Source organism: Channa argus, chromosome 3, assembly GCF_033026475.1.
Source record: "Channa argus isolate prfri chromosome 3, Channa argus male v1.0, whole genome shotgun sequence".
NCBI lineage: Eukaryota > Metazoa > Chordata > Actinopteri > Anabantiformes > Channidae > Channa > Channa argus.
Genome location: NC_090199.1, coordinates 1,466,303 through 1,483,410, shown reverse-complemented (window position 1 = coordinate 1,483,410; position 17,108 = coordinate 1,466,303). Strand labels below are relative to the sequence as shown.

Genomic DNA, 17,108 nt, shown 5'->3' with positions numbered 1-17,108 from the left:
CACTCTGGAGTAAAATCTGAAAAAAAGTTTAAGGCATGAAAAAGTGCTTTTCACGTGCCTGTAGAAGTTGAGCCCTCCCTGGAACCAGCTGCTACTAAATGTTGAATGTTCCCAGTCAATAAACACAAATCAGCTTTTTAAAGTGGTTGAATCTCCACATTTATTAATCTGCATAAATGATATTTATGAGGCTCGTGGATGAAACCTGAACTAGACTTGAACATTCATGTTATCAGCAGCATCCACTTCAATAGTGGTTAAATATCAGGATCAGAGATGCTTCATAATCCATGTGCATCTGTATATTCTGAATCAAGGACTCAGGCTTAAATGCAAAACAGGCTTTAAAAGTACTGAAGGAAAACAACCAGAACAAGACTGAATGAGTTTTCCAGTCGGTGTTTTGCTGCCATCAAGTGGTTTGGCTGCAGGTCCCACAGCGTCTTAAAGTCACTGTTGGGTCAGTTAACTGTGTCTGTGGAGTCTCAGCATTTGCTCAGTGAAGCAAGTGCTCAGTGAAGGTGAACTGCCTCCTGAGGGATGTCAGGACCGTACGTGGTCGCTCAAGTTTGGAGCACGTGTTGATTCCTCACTGCTCAAACTCCATTGTTCAGTTTATGTCTGGGGGGGTTTGTCCCTGCGGTGGACTTGTCTCTACTGAAATGTCCAGGGAGGCTGAGTTTTCCCAGATATTTCCGTCACCTGTGTGTTGTAGAGATGTTCTTACTGGATCGGTGTTGTTGGAGGGCTCCAGTGCTCCTTCCCTTTCCCCTCTGCCAGAACCAGCACCAACAGACTTAAACTGGCATGAGAAACCATCTGGACAAGAAAGGACACGGGCCTTGATGCAAGAACATATGGATTCATAATTAAGTTTTATATACTCCAGTGATTTAAGACATTTTCAAATATCCATGAAGTTTCCTGTTGTCCAAGTTCTGAACACACTGCTGTTGACATCGTCATCTCAATGACTTCATGAGTCTCATGCAAGAGCTTAAAATATTTGAGAAACGTTTTATTCTCGTGTTTCAGTTTATGATCTGTAACATCTAGAAAATTTTAAAAATATGCAATTAAACACGACACAGATTGTGTTGTAGGGGTTTGGTTTAATATTATATTGAAAAATAAATTAACGAAAATAAGTTTAAAATGTAACCAAAGAAAACGAAACCCTCCAGGTTATAGACATTCTTTGCCAGCAGGGGGTGAAACAGCAGTGCTCATGTAAAGATTCAAATTACAAATATATATATAAAAAAGGGGAATTTATTACACATATCCACAAACCACGAAAGCATTCCTTTACATCCAGTGAGCTGAATCTGGTCTACCACCCAAACGGTTGCTCTTCCAACTACAAAAAGGTCTAGAAAATTTATATTTATATGTATATATATTTCATACACATGCCCTATGTGTGGATGAGACTGTAAAAAAACTAAACTGTACACAAAGAAAAGCACACAGAGGTGATCCGGTGGATGGAATCATGATTCAGTCATAAAAAAAAAAAAAAAAAAATAGATTAAAAGAAAGTTTAGAATGAACCAGTCAGATTCACAGATTTTGGCTTTAAAAACAAACACTGACATGTGTTCAGATTTCGTGGTGATGCAACAGCTGCAAACCGTCAACTTCATTTTTAGTGTTTTAGTAAAACAGCTTCTTGGTGCTTTAAAAACAGGAGAATGTGATTCAGTCCTTGAGGAAGAGGAGGAGAGAAGAGAGAAAACAGTTAAATAATTAAATACCGTCTCACACATGGGTGAACAGAGCAGGAGGACTGAGATCAGCTAGTACCAGGAAATATTCCAGCTTTCTACACAATTAATCATAATAACAGAATAGCTCAACATTTGTTTTTGGCAATCAGATCATACTGATTCCTGTCAGACTATCAAACTACTCTGCAAGTACACAGCTGGAGCTGTGGCAGAAGGATACGCTGTCGAGAACTAGTCCCTAGATGCAGCCGACTTTAGCTCTATTCAATACGCAGACATGACACTGAAAAAAAAAAAAACAAACAGATTTTACTGTGAGTGAGCAATTTAAGAAAGAGTAAAAGACCAACTCCGACAGATGTTTGAGCAGCCTCACAGCTGGAGGTTTGTTTATCTACCACAGCAGAGCAGAGTTTCTCCTGCTGACGGAACCAAGCTGCACAGAACTTACTCAACCACTAGTTTGAGTAAATAAGAAAACTGAAATATTTCCCTGAAACCAGACTGTCCTTTAAGTCCTATATGTCTGGTGCCTGCGTCCTGTCTTTGTCAGTCCACTTGGTCTGAGACTCTGAGTGAGTAAAGCTGTAAACTTTGGTCGTGACTTCTCCTCGAAACGCCGCCCAGCGACGAGAACCCACCTGCCGCAGACGACAGGAGGAAGGAAACTAGTGAAGAGGGTGTGTGGACATGCTCTTCATTCATACATTCACATAAATGGGAATCATTAAAAGGTGGAGCTAACATCTGACCGTGAACACACCTCAGTGACAGACTAATGGTCCCTCACACGGACATAATAAAACGCCAAACTGCTTGGTCCAGCTCTACAGCAAAAAACCCATCACGCACTGTCAGAACAAAAATGGATTTTTACATGTCAACCCGTCCCAAAAATCATTTCAAAGCGATCAGGAGGTGGGGGTGGGGTGACTGACAGGACTGAGCTGATGCTGCGCTAGTTTTTCTTCTTGACGTTGTTGTTTGAGGCGAGCCGAGGCCGCGGTGCCGGGATCAGGGTTGCCAGGGGAACTCGACTCCGAGCCACCTCGAAAAGTCTGGAGAAGACCTGAAGGAGGAAGAGACGGTGAGGTTTGTAGTATAATCAGCAGCTTCAGTACTTCAAAGTATTGAAAAATGTCATTCAAAACCAAATTTTAATACCCAAAGGAATAAATCTCACCAGCAGCAGTGAGCCAATAAACACGCAGCATTTATCACGATTTACAACAGTCCATTCTACACTGACACACGGGTAATATATTGTTAGAGTGAAGGTGGTTCTGGAGGCACAGCAGCCATCTAGCAGCTTGTAGGTTCCCACTGCAAACCCAGATAATGTGTCAGCAGACAACTTTAGAAAATCATTTTCCACAACTTAATCTGTTCTTAATGTTGGTAACTAGGGGAAAATAGCTTTGAGACGTAATGTGTAAAAACAAAACAAAAAAAAGTATAATTTAAGAACAGCTGCAAATTAAAAGAAATAAAGTGTTGGTCCCAGCATTGACAGTCTAAGTTTTTTCAGTACACAAAGCTAAAAGAGTTAAATGCTCCTTCGTGAAGGTGGAAACTGAATTAAATGTGAAATTGCAAAAATTAAACCCATGGATTTTATTTTAAAACGTAGTGATTTTTATTAACAATATAGTTTTGAGGAGATGGTGAGATGGTTTATTAATTAAAGTCGTGATTTCATTAATCCAGAATTGGGCTGGTCATACAACCTTGTATCATGCAGAGCCGACAAACTAAGGGTTTTCATTTCAAGAAACCCTCATTTCCAGTCAGTGTATTATCTGAACATAAGTTAAGATGTGGTCATTTCCACTATTCCAAGTCTAGAACACCTGAGTGTTTTTGGTTTTATAGTGCTCACCTTCCGTGGCGTCCTCTGGAAGCAGTGAGAGAGAAAAGAGGAAGTGATGGAAGAGACTGGATTTTTAGTAACGTGTGGGTGACACTTATAAATAAATCCTTAAATTCATAACTTCAAATGGTGAATGTCATGTTTCAGGGAATTAAAACTTTGACCAAGAACAAAGATACTTTATATTTAAGTAGCCCGGTTATTTAGGGTCATAATGACCTCACACACAGAAAACCAGAAGCTGTCATAAATTCAATAGTACAACCCGACTGTCTCACAGTATAAACCGCACTGTCAATGGCACAGTGAACGTTCTCAAAGGTTTTGAGGAACTTTCGCGTCGTCTTTCCAGAAACACACTAAAACAGAAAATACAGACAAACATTCACCTGTTCCCAGAGGGTTTCAGCCACCTTGTCAATGACAGCTCCCACCTCACGAAACTCTCCGGAGTATTTAACGTAGGCCCAGATGCAAAGCGCCGTCAGAGCGATGCCCATCACCAGGTTACACAGCGTGGCCACCGAGCTGATGCCCACAAAGCCGGTGACCAGCGAGACCACGTACATGATGAACATGACGGCGAACAGCGTGGCGGGGGTCCGCGCTGCGTGGAAGATGTTCTTGCCATCGTTGTGCTTGCTGAAGTTGGCGTAGGCCTCGTCCAGCTCCATCTCCAGCTGCTCCTGGTAGCGGCGGCAGAAATCCTCACCCCCCATTTTCTTCACGGAGCAGAAGTGACGCACCGCAGCCTGCCGCAGCTCAGCGTGGCGGCGCTCCAGCTCTGTCGGCGAAATGTAGGGTTTGTCTCCGCCGCAGATCTGGGAGCAGCACACGTCACAAGTCAACAACGGGTTCTGCAACCAAACCTGCTCCTCTGAAAATCCAGTCATCACTCAGGGTTTACCTGCTCCATGCTTTTGTTGTACACATCTTTGGCTCCTGCTACAGCTGCAAGGTTATTGGCTTCTGCTGTCGCCTAGGTAACAGATACGATATTCAACGTGGAAGAGTCAAGTTTAATTCACATTTGTTTTTCTTGACAATGTGCAGTGATCTGAATATTTCCCTCCCTCACCGCCTCTAACTTGGATCCCATTTTGGGCAAAGTCCTCACAGGTTAAAAAAGACAGGAGCTGCTTGTTGCTCTAACTCGAGTTTAGCTCTGTGTGAAGTTTCACTCATGCAACAAAAAAAATTCTAAACCTTTTTTTCTGATCTGACTGAAACATGTTAGCACCAACATACTAATCTATTTTAGAGCTTCACCTAACAATTTTGTCATTTTTTACTTTTTCTCTTTATATTTCGATATTTTCTTCAATCATCTTCTCTTCAAACAAACATAACACATTCTGCTCTGCAGGACTTTTTCCCCAAACAAAAACTAGTCCAGTCTTTACAGCTGATCTGTGTTTTACAGACCAGCTCCATTCAATTAAAGAAATGTGATTCAATCTACATTTAGCAATTCAACAGCAAAATAAGTCAAACAATTAGCACCATGTTGTTTGGCGTCTGCTCTCACATCATTTTTTATTATTTTTTTAAACACAATTGTGGGTGAGCTTTAACAAATATTGTATTTTATGCAAATCGTATGTATAAATGATTTAAACCGATATGTTGCCCCTCCCCTAATCTATTTGGAAATGAGGACAACATTCCAATAGAATTGTTAAGAGTTAAGAGAAAGACTATTACTGTTCTGTAAATGTTGGTGCCAGGTCGCTCTCGAAAAATGAGACGTAGCATCTCAGTGAGATCTAACCTGGTTAAATAAAATAAACTCCAGCGTATTGGTTTTCATTTTGGCAACTTGGCAGAATCAAACTGAATTAGCATTTACCAGGTTCGGTTTGTTACATACCTACAAATAAAGAGATGGATGTAATAGATATGACCAATAGTCAGGACAGGTTTGAAAGATAACCTGCTCATTGTGGCTATTCGAGGCCTTAGCCTGACCTTGTCCTGACAATCTACAGTTTCCTCAACGAAAATTAGTTTATTGTGTGGCTGTTAGTTGTCACAGCAATCAAATCCAGCCTGAAATCATATTTGAGTCAGGACGGGACAAAAACATGTGTCACTTGAACCTCCACAGCTTAGCAAACCACATCCTTCAGAAAAGAGACAACCAATTTACCGCATCAACTCTGACGATTCGCCCACTACAGGAGGCAAACTCCACAGACTGCAGTCCACTCAGCAACACATCCAATACAACAGCCCAGACAAAGTATAATGTGACTTGGTGACACAAGTGAAAGACCTCAACAGACAACTAACAATGTTGATACTGAAGAAACTTGAGAATCTTTGTGTAGTCAAGTTCCCAGATGACCTTTGCATGAAGGATTTTTTTCTGCCGAATATCCGTAACCATTGACGACAACATCCTGTATTTTGGAGGACTTAAATTACTGAGAAGCACAGTATAGTTCCCCCAACTCCTCCCACTGTAATGCTATTGTCTTTGGTGAGAATATTTATACCTCACTCACCATGAAAACTAATTTAAAAGCCTACATTTAAAATGTGTTTTCGGATTGAAATCTTGATGTAAAGCAGATGGAGCCATTTAAAAGAGACTGATGTAAATTATGCTGAACTGACCTGCAGCATTGACTTGGGGTGTGGAAGCTCTTCTCCCTGGTAGATCTTCATATAGGCCTGAAACACAAGAACATTTTTCAGAGAAGCTGAAATTAAGAAGAAAAGGTCGTCAGTTTTAAGCACAATTGTTTTGCAGAAATAAACTTCAGTTGTGATAATTGCATATCAACATATTACCTGAAACCTTTGAGTAGGGAAACAAAAGTTCCCAAAACTAAACACAGGTAAGAACAAGCTTTGTTAAAGTACAGAGGACAAAAAAAAACATAACTGGTATAAACTTACTTTGAAGTAGTGCAGCAGCTCTCTGCAGGTGAGCTTGACTCCTCCAATCTCTTTTTCCACCAGGTTTGTTGGAGAGAGCAGTGTGGGGACTAGGTCCACCAGCTCCTTCTTAAAATCATCATCAATATCTGAAAAACACAAAAGACGTTTGCTCAAGTTTTATACCCACGGATCAAATTATTACACTTTGCTCCCAAAACACGGAGTTAAGGACTCAGTTCCCTTCACGCAGCTGCTCGTCCTGTCTGCAGCCTTTTGTTAGGCGATGTGAAACGTGGCTGCACGTATAGCTGAGAAATCAGCTTCTTCTGGAAGAAATCCAACTGGGGAAACCAGATTTCTCCAACCCCGATTTACAGAAACCAATTTCCCCATTTACAAGAAAGTAATCAGCGGACTAACCCGGTTAATCAAGTCCATGTAAATGTGCTGAATGTCACTATACACAGTTAAAATCTGATTGTTTCCAGTTTAACAAAAAAAAATAATTTAAAAAAAAATAACTCATCTGCTGAACATATACAATAATTTTCAGTAACCTTTTTTTTATTATTTTTTTTTAAATCTGCATGTAAACTCTATTCCCCCTTTATGCGAGAAAGTCAATTCCTCTGAAGGACCTTGTTACTTTGGCAAATGAAAAAGTCATTTTTCCTCAGAAAGACCTGATGACTTGTAGAGTAAATAGAGGCTGCAACCATGAAGAAAGAAAAACAAAAAAACAAATGCTGTTTGTGGCCTGAACCCCCTCAGCTAGCAGATGGTGCATGCGTCACCAGATAAAGGGAATGAGTTTCCACCCACTGACTTAAAAATTAAAAGGTAATGTACATTAACTCACTACCCACCTACAGCTAGTGTGCTTCTACCAATAATCTGACTCTCTCACCATAGAAGCATTTAACAAGCAGCATCTACAACCTGCCTGTGGGAGGTGTAAACCTAAGGCTCTACTCACTGTTACTCAAATCAAAGAGCTACATTTCGTTTTTAAATTCAAATCACATTTTGCCATCATACATTTAGGATTAAAAAAAAAAAAAAAAGGCAATTCTCATGTTCCTATGGGGGAAGCAGCCGTTTGAAATGTTTGGGAGTTTAACAGTCCACACACCAGGGGGCGCTGCAGAGAGGAGTTCTGAACAACCAGATACCAAAAACCCTCCTGTGTTCATATACTCACGTCTTTAAACCAACAGCTCGATTCTTACTAGTCCCGCGTCTACACTACATTGCTGCAGATTATGGTTTAATTATTTACCATTGAAAAGTTCAAGGGTACCAGTTTATAGCTGTGGCTTCTTAATCACCAGCTCATTAGCAAGCTCTTGATAATGTGCAGTTAATGAACCTTGAGCCTAAACGATAGGACTGGCAGCTGCATTTGATAGGGGTGTTTGTGACTCTCCATCCAGGTATCACCTCAAATCTGCTTTCTTCTATTTGGATTGGATGGATTGATAAGAATTTTAATGTCCAGCAGGTCACACAAACAGATTAGTACTAATATTGGTACTTTGTATCGGCAAGTACTCAAATGCAAGTAGTTGTACTCACTCTGGGAATAAGTGCTACTGTGACATCCCTCGTGTTTGAGAATAAATAATGAGAATGACTATTTAGGAAAACATAGGATTGAAGAACAACAAGCCCAAACATCACTATTACCTTTACAAGTCGGCAGTAACTTACAGAGGTATCAAGGTTTCAAGTCTAGTTTCATTAATTTGTCCTGTTTGTGGTGTCTACCTTTGAGACGGCCGTCAAAGTGAGGGTTTGTAGCCACCTTGAGTCCAGGGTGTGGCAGCAGGAAGCAGCTGATGTTGGAGAAGCAGGAGTGGATGTGTCTTCTGACGTTCTGCAGCTCCTCGTGTTGGTTCTGCTTCACCTGAAGACCGAGGTTAAGACCACAGTGAAAACGCTGAAGAGTCTGTAATGGCTTCAGAGAATGACCTGAGCGGTGAAACGCACCTGCAGTCGTTTCTCCAGGAAGCTTCGCCCTCCCTCCAGACCATACGGGTGTTCGTAGGGGTAACTCCAATCTCTAATCAGGAACATCAGAGTCTGAAAAGAGGAACAACAGCCCTTTAGTTTCCCTGGTTGTGCTAGATTTGCTCTTTTGTTTTAGGTACAGAGAATTGGTGGGTGTTGCTGTTCGTTTGGGCAAACTGGGAGAATCTCAGCCAGTATAAGCTGCAACTTTAGCCATCTCTGGAAGACTCCATGCAATTTGTGTGGAAAAAATAAGTAAATCACACAACATTCATCTATCACATTCCCCACACATCCACCCACTTACGCTTGCATCTTTGTGATTTCACTTCGGCTGGTTGAGCACAAAGCAGCTTTAGATTTGCTTGCAATACAAATAATCACAATGTGTGTGAGGTGATAAAATCTCATTGTGAAAACAAGCTGAATATTTTGAGAACAGTTAACATGGTGGGCAAGGCCTACCTGAAAAGGTTTCTTGTACACTTCCTCCATTGCCAGTCGTCCATACTCCGTGAAGAGCTGGGGGGGGTTAAAAAAAAAAAAAAAAACACTGTAAAATCAAATTAACCACAGTCCTTAAAGCTCAGTTAGTACAGAAACAAATGTGAGCTAATTACAGTGAACAGGCTTTTTTGTATTTGATGCTCTAAATCTTGAACTGATGTTTGGAGTCACTTTTTTTAAGTGATACTTTGTCAGCTTCCATTTTCAATGAACAAACTCAAAATCATCCAAAGGAATCCTGCTCCAAAGTTTGCATAACTGGGGAGGGGGGCTCACTTTCCACTACTAAAGATTTCTGGCAGGTGTTCAGCTGCTTTTTGCCTCACATGGCTGCTTGCTGGGTTTAATTCAGCACTTAATCCTAAAACATTAGAGACACGCACAAAAAGAGACCACCACCTCATATGGAGCGCTTCACTCTCGTCTTCAAAACAAGAGGTTCTGCCCCAAATCTAATGGATTAAAGCACAACATAAAGCTGCTCTATGAGGACAGGAAAAGCAGCCCAATGCCTTGTTTTCAGGACTGGAAGTTTAAGGGAGTGAGGGGTTGACAAGAACAGGACCAGGACAATTTTACACATTTGGCCTTAAATCAGTAACTTTATCAATTTAAAACAAAATAGACGGTTTAAGCACAAAGAGGAATATAATGAATTAAGAAGCTGCCCATTCACGATGAAGGAATCGTAGTGCACATGGGTTTTGCAGCAAGCATGAATCCTGGATTAGGAAGTATTATCTCTTCTGTCCAGCGCAGCTTTATGGTAATATGAACACTGATTGAGGTGCTAGAGCAGCTACAAATTCAGCTTGGCCTTTTATTCCTTTACCTAGTTCACATTTGTGGTTTGGGAGGGACCAGACTCAATCCCTGTAAGCTGTTAAGCATGGCTGTCATGCAGCCTGACCCATACCTGAAGGTGCTGAAGGTCATCTTCCTGGACATTCTGGGACAGGTTGTACACCTGAAACACAACAAATCTGTTACAACCCTGTGCGACTACGTCGAGCTCCAAAGCTCCAAGCTCAGACTTTAAATACTGATGCCTGAGAAAGAAAAGCTAGCCGACCTGGACCGAACTGGTCATGGTGCTCAGAGCGAACAGCGTGGCACAGTCTTTGATGGTCGACTGGCTGTCAAACGCACCTTGTGTGTCGATTAGGAGAACTGCAACCTGCAAGAACAAAAACATTGTTCAATACATTTCTACAGCTCTTGCTACAACTAGACTCAAAGATGCTATGAGTATAAACTGGAACATGCTCTCAAAAACTGTTTAGATGCTTCTGTCTCGGTGTCCGCTGTAAACAGACCTTAGATCCATCTGGTTTCTCCACCACAAACACCTCGCTCCAGGCCAGGATGCCAGTGGTCTCCCTCTCACAGCCGCCTCGCCATTTGAAACCAGTCAGAGGGTCGTTGTCACTGCCAATCCAGGGACTGGATGACTGCAGGAAGACAAGGTGACAACCTCAATGTCAGAAATTAGACCGCAAGAAAAAGAAATGTTCAGGGAAGAACTCAAGCTAAATGCTGATGAACCATCTGAACAAAATAGATTAAAGGCTTCTCTGCTTTGGTAAATCCAGTAACTTTGATAAAGTCAGGTGCTAACAATCCTCAAATGTCATTTTCCAGCAAATTCTCTGAGACCTGTGAAAGGGTCATGTGAACGGCGGCAGCACCACCATGACCTGACCTGTGATTTTTGTCCTATGACAAAAAAATGGCCTTTATGTTTGGTATGAGCAGTGGAACCCAGCCAGAGCCTGTATTCTGTGAGCCTAAAATCCTCTCAACAGCCCAGAATGTTCCTCAGTGCTTACTGTATGTAGACGGGGTCAAAGGTCTAATAACATACCAACATTGTGTACATTCCATCAGTTTCCCCTGTTGTGTGAACCCAGATTCAGGGTTCACATAACAGCTCAAATGCATCTAAAGCTGACATAACTGGTAAATTCACAGAAAAATAATCTGCAACTGACACATCAGTTTAGTCATTTGTCAGAAAACCACTTAAAAAAAAAAATAAACATTTCTCTTTAGATGGTTGCAGGTTCAACTGTATTATATCAGAGTAAGTTGAATATCTTTAGCTTTTAGAGCTTTGGTCAGACAATAAGGCACCTACAGAGGTCATGCCACATGTCTGTTTAGGAAATTAAAAAAAATCCTAAAAATGCCAAAGGTAAATCCAACAGTTGAATAACGATAGTTGAATAATGATAGTTGCAGGAATCTTTCTTCCAAGATTTGGTGATGGGTTATTCAATGAAAAAAGCATCTGCCACTTGTTCTTAAAAACTGTAATTAAGACACAAAACGTACATTAGTGTAATCAGACACATCTATTCAAGCTAAACCCAGTTCCTGAAAAGTGGTGAGTGATATTTATCGGAGGGTGCAGCCTGTTTCACATGAATTCATTGTGCAATTGTATTAATTTAACATGACGCACAGACCAGCTCTAAGCCTGTGGACGGCACTAAAATATACCTCAAGTGTTAGAGAAAACACTCCAGGGTCACTGAAAAGCTTTTTTATTGTAACTGTTTGCATGGCTTTTAAATGAGGAGGTGCCATTTGTTCAGCTGGCATGGAAACATCATTTTAGCCATAACATAAAAGACTGATCAGACTGTTGTGGCCAGTGCAGACTTTTTGCCGCTGTCTGCTGGGGCAGCAGCATCAGAGCCGGTGACACCAACTTAATAAACGGATTAGAAAAGCTGGCTCTGCCCTGGGGACCAGTGTGGAAACTGTTGAAGGTGAAGAGGAGGATGCTGCACAAACTGTTAATCATGGAGAGCAGCTCACATCCTCTGCACGAGCTGCTGGTCAAACAGCAGAGCAGCTTCAGCAAGAGGCTTCTTCAAATCCACTGTGACAAAAAAAAAGTGCAGGAACTAATTTCTGCCAACAGCCATTAGTCTGTACAATGACTGTGGTGTCAGGAGACAGATCTTCAACCTCTTCATCACAACATAACTACAACAACCTTAACATACATCCACTGAGTACAGACAGTACACAGCACTACAATAATGCATTTCAATAGACAATACAGGAACATATCTGTGTCTTTTTAGGACTGTTCACCACAACGTGCACTGTATTAAAAGTGTTTTCTTTTATCTTTATTCGTCCAGTCTTGATAGAGGCCTCCCCCCCCACCACCCAAACAGGTTACAGTACACTGTTTCAGCTGTCCAGGTACCTGTTTGTACATGTAGCGCAGCATGAAGTCCAGCAGGAAGGACTTGCCCTTGCGGAAAGCTCCGGCCACAGAGACGACCACCACATTGAGGTCCTGCACCTCCTCCTGCAGCAGAAGCCTCTCCAGTACTTCCTCCTGCAGCGAAAAAGAGTGCTCCTCCTCATTCGCCACCACGATCTGCACTGGCCTGGGGAAACCCATGTCTTCCTCCCCCTCCAGTAGGTCTTCTTCATTGTCTACACGCGTCCCCGCAGTTGGGTCTGGTTTAAGCCTGTGGGAGCCTGTGAGGGAAACATGTGGTAAATGAAGCTACAGAATAAAACTTTTCTTAAAAAGGGAAACACTGAAAACTGCTTCTGGTGGAGCTGTTGAGGAAATGTCAAATTTCATCCGAAGCTAGCAACTATCAGTCTGAAGTCTAGAAGAGCAGAGCTTCATCTTATACACATTTTGTACGTTTTCCCTACATGCAGCCATTCACTAATAATGCTTTCATTACCACTGTAACCAAATGTATAAATGTTAAAAAAACTTTACCATCAGCTTCAAACATCCACATACTGGGTTTCACTGCAGAGGCAACCTCACCTAAATAAAATATATCCACAACTCTATGAAATATAAATATACTTATGAAAGGTAATATTGTCCTTCAAGTTAAAAAAGGCAGAGGTGGCCTTTCTCACACAAAGGCATGTGGCAATGCTTAGGTGGCTTAGTGGTTCCCAACAAACCAGCACAAGCCCAGAGACCTGACTGTGCAGTAAATAAAAGCCAGTTATGTCACACTAGAGCCATTTTTCATGAGGCCCCTTCATCCATCCCCAGGAAGATTAAGACCACTTTAAACATCCACCATGAGGAGGAGTCTCCATTTGTTTTTATTCATTTTACATCAGGTGGCCAAAAGACTCCACCCACCATGACCTCTATAGTAGACACATTGAATTACAAACTCTACCTGTGTGGATGTACGTAGTCGCTCATGAAACAAGCCTTCACATGTTTTTCCTCCACACAGAGCAGGTTTGAAATACACAGCCAATCACCTGCCTAGAAACAACAGCAGCATTTCCTGAGACTAATAACCACTGATGATACATGTGCTTCAACTTAAACAGTAGATTATGTTTTTCCCCCTTCAACATTTTTAAGTTTAATACCATTGCAGTTGTGATGACAGAAATATGTCACTGATAAGTGCGTGGTGTGATCAGCTGGAGCACAATATAGAGAACACAGAAATACATATTCAACAATGCTGCTAAACATAGTGAAAAAAGAAAAAAAAACATATTGTGTTATCTGCATTTCCATTTAAAGTCTATTTTAAACAAGTCTTATTCAGAGCGGCTGCAATCATGGTGACAGTTCTCCCACAAAGATCAATAAACTCTAATGTCCACAAGTGAAAATTGATTCTGAGGAGAAAATAAGTTTCCTGAGCTCCTCAGAGCTACATAATCAAGCTTCACCACAGCTCAGCCAATATGTGAGCTGTGGGGAGAAAAAAGAAAAATGTAAAATAGCCGCTGCTATTATGGGACTACAGGGCTGGCTGGAGGTTTACAGTAACTAGAGCCATCGTTCCGTGTTCTACAGTTTTAAGCTCAGCTTTCACTGTCCTTGTATGGTGGCTACGCTTTACTGAATCACCACAGTTACATGGCAGCCAGTTATTTCAGGAATGTGCATCTGACTGTTCCTTGGTACTTTTGCCTTCATGTCAGGTCACAGTTGGTTGGTGTCATCTTTCCAAACCACCTTCAAAAAGGTGTGTGTAAATAATACACAGAAGTTTTCATTCCTGCAGAACAGTGCAATCACCGTTTGATTCAGTGATGAAACCTGTGACCTTGTTATGTGACAGGGTTCACTCAGATGCAGTCATGTGATTCCTCATCTAGGTTGTCTGCAGCCTCACAGGAAGAAGCAGCATAAGTTCAGCGTAAAGCTCGATGGACATGTGACAGCTGTGCGAGCAACACCACGAGACGCTCCATCCAAAACGCAATTAACACGGTCACGTCATGCTGGGGAAGGATGACTTGATACATATCAGCAAGGAATCTGGTCCGAGTTCTGCTTAAAGGACTATGCTGCACTTAAACTTCAAAACACGTGTTTTGGCTGCATTCACAACAGAGCAGCGTATTCTCCCAGCACTGCTGACCTACATGGCCTGGCAACATGTGAGGCATCGGTGACACAAATTAGTTCTCATTCATGCCTTAAACTTGAATAATTCAAAACAGCAGTTCTTCCCTCTGTAGGTGCAATGTACTCAACTTTTCAAAATGAGTTTCCTTCTGTGGAGAAATGTACACTTTCATAATCACTGCATCTGACAGCCAGTCTTTTATTGCTGCAGGAGAAGGAACGTATACTCCAAATACCCAACCTTTCCTAGCTTGCAGAAAATAGAGATAATTCTCTTGTCCTGCAGCAGCAATGTGGAGTTCTGGGAGCAGAATGACTAAAAAAGGCACAAACTTTGAGGGTAATGTTGCTCACAAATCAGGCAACACTGCAGAGAAACTAGCCAACTGCAGTGGCCTTATCTGTAGGCTTTGGGAGAATCACCCATTACTCAGCTGAAATAATGAGCCCATCTCAGTCTCGGAGCAGAAAATTGTGGTCATTGTGTTAAAGGGGCTAAAATAGCAGAATATTGTCAAGTTAACTGGACGGCAAGTCACCTTGTAGCTTCTCTGAGCTCACCTGTCCCACAGGTGACCTGTGTCACAGGTACAGCACCAACCGCTGGTCACAGTGTCAAACAACAAAAGCCATGTAACAAACTCCATTATAAAAATTGGCATATTGAATCTAGACGCTACTTCTCGGGGAAAACATAACACCTGACACTTTCTTTACTTTGGCACAAAAAAAATTAGCCAGTAAAATTATCAAATTAACAATATACTTCTGATTTGTGCAATTTGCATTTTATAAGCACATCATGTTTAACGCGTGATCTCGGGACATGTGTTTAGGTAAATATCGCCTTTTACGAAAATCTTATACGTCGCAAAAGTCAAATCCATCATCACCAGCTGCAAAATTACATTTTACACATTAATGCATTGTTTACTTGTGACCAAGCATTTCTACACTGTGGTATCGGTATAATCCAGTTTTACTCAAGTAAGCCATTGCAATAACTCATCCACCACTGACAGCAACTTATCCAGTCATGGTCCTCGTCATTTATCACTGAAACCTGAGCTGAAGTACAATAAGCCATAACTGCTAGTTTTGCATTGTAATCATATGCTTCCATCAGTCACCAAATGGGCCACTTCCCTGAGACCAGAGCCTCAGTAATAACTGACTGAATTAACCCAAGAAATATTACCAGAGACCTCAGGAAAAGCTGAAAACAGGAAAGATACAAAAAAAAAAAAAAAGACACAAAATGACATGATTATTGATCATCGAATAAAGGAGAAACTAACATGTGATGTACTGTCATACACTGTTGTGCCTTTCAACTCAAATGTCACCGATTCAAGAAGCGATGCCAAGAAAAGAGTAGAACAATTAGCCTCCTTTGCCGGGAGAACCTCGGTGTTACACTGCTTTTACTTCCGTGCTTTAAGTGATATTTGAGTGTAGCGTTCCAGGAATATCTGGATGGATTAAAGCCCGTTATCCTCTGCTGGCACAGCTGACAGGCTGCTCGCCGCTAACGTTCGCGTTAAGCGGGCTGTTAGCGTTAGCTGCCACTGGGTTTACAGCTGTCCAGCGACACTAATGCAGAGATGAGCTAGCGCGCAGAGGCCGGCAGGGACGTTAGCTGCATCGTTAACAACGAGCACACGTCCGGCACCGCGGGCGTGAGTCGAGCCGCCAGCCGTGGCCGGTGACACTAACGAGAAGGCGCCGTGGTTTCGGGGAGGTTTTGCCGCTCGGACACAGCGGGACGCTCCGATTCGCAGCAGCGGGCGAAACGACAGAAGATGCGATTATTCAACGAAGCGGAGCGGCGCTCGGGGAGTCACTTCACGGCGTTTATCGTCTGTTAACACACGTGGCAGCGGAGAATTCATATTGAGAAACGCCGCCACCTAAGAGCTTTTCTCTCTCCGCATGTGCTGAATTACCTTGTGTGAAGATGCTGTTTTTGTGATTCCGCTGCTTCAACCTGCTCTCCTCCGCCGCCGCCATCTTTCCTGACCCGCTGGTAGCGGCAGACCGCTCTGACGTCACAGGAGCGCTGCTGTCCGCAGGGTCCTAAATACAGCCGGAACAACGCCCCCTGGTGTTGGAGGGTAGCGAAGTACATTTACTCAAGAACTGTGCAAAGACACACGTACACGTACTTTTAAGTTAATTTTGACATTTACTTTTACTCCAGTACACTTTGGTAGGAAAGACTTTACTTCACTATATTCCTTTATTCAGTGTGTGTTTGCCTGTGCGGTTCTGTTTGCTGTTGTGTGCAGTGGACTGAGAGCTGCAGACTCACTAAACTGACCAGAAGGACCAGTGACATTGTGGGGATGGAGCCGGACACTTTAACTGCAATGTCAAGAAGACAGATGTTGTGTAAGCTGCAGGGGATAATGGCCCCATCGCATCGGAGGAGCTTCAGGGCGAGCTCATACTACCAAAGTGTGACACTGAGCACCACAGGACATCATTCCTTCCTGTGGACATCAGTACATCTCTCCCTCTGAGATCAGATGCTCTGATTACACTTTTAACTTAACATTTTATTTTTATCTCACTCTCTTTTTATGTTTATATGTCAAGTTCTTATGCACAATTTCCTACTCTGGCATGGAGCATCTTGGACAAAATCAGTTTCCCCTCTGGGTTTAATAAAGTATTTCTGATTCTCATAATATATTGGTTCACTTGTTTACTGCAATAATAT

At 42.1% G+C, this 17,108-nt stretch overlaps 1 protein-coding gene across 2 annotated transcripts; it reads right to left on the bottom strand.

Annotated features, from left to right (window-relative positions):
- Nucleotides 1–1,092: 1,092 nt before the first annotated feature.
- Nucleotides 1,093–16,448, bottom strand: LOC137124467 (atlastin-2-like). Of its 2 annotated transcripts, XM_067499516.1 has the most exons (14): nt 16,333–16,448; nt 12,227–12,507; nt 10,320–10,454; nt 10,076–10,180; nt 9,920–9,970; nt 8,962–9,018; nt 8,476–8,568; nt 8,254–8,392; nt 6,505–6,632; nt 6,220–6,276; nt 4,508–4,579; nt 3,990–4,421; nt 3,610–3,624; nt 1,093–2,799 (listed from the first exon to the last, which is right to left on the bottom strand). In XM_067499516.1, exons 1-14 carry the CDS (start codon nt 16,394–16,396, stop codon nt 2,689–2,691), a joined length of 1,740 nt encoding a protein of 579 aa, XP_067355617.1. In that variant the 5' UTR covers nt 16,397–16,448; the 3' UTR covers nt 1,093–2,688. The 2 variants fall into 2 exon arrangements, with proteins under 2 accessions (XP_067355617.1, XP_067355618.1); XM_067499517.1 differs by lacking the exon at nt 3,610–3,624.
- Nucleotides 16,449–17,108: the final 660 nt, after the last annotated feature.

Bases quoted from the DNA above. Each gene is read 5' to 3' on its own strand.
- LOC137124467 (XM_067499516.1), bottom strand. From the start codon at position 16,396: ATGGCGGCGGCGGAGGAGAGCAGGTTGAAGCAGCGGAATCACAAAAAC. The intron at 12,508-16,332 runs GTAATTCAGCAC...TTTCCCTCACAG, and splicing joins AAACAGCATCTTCACACAAG to GCTCCCACAGGCTTAAACCA. The intron at 9,971-10,075 runs GTCGGCTAGCTT...GTTGTGTTTCAG, and splicing joins CCATGACCAGTTCGGTCCAG to GTGTACAACCTGTCCCAGAA.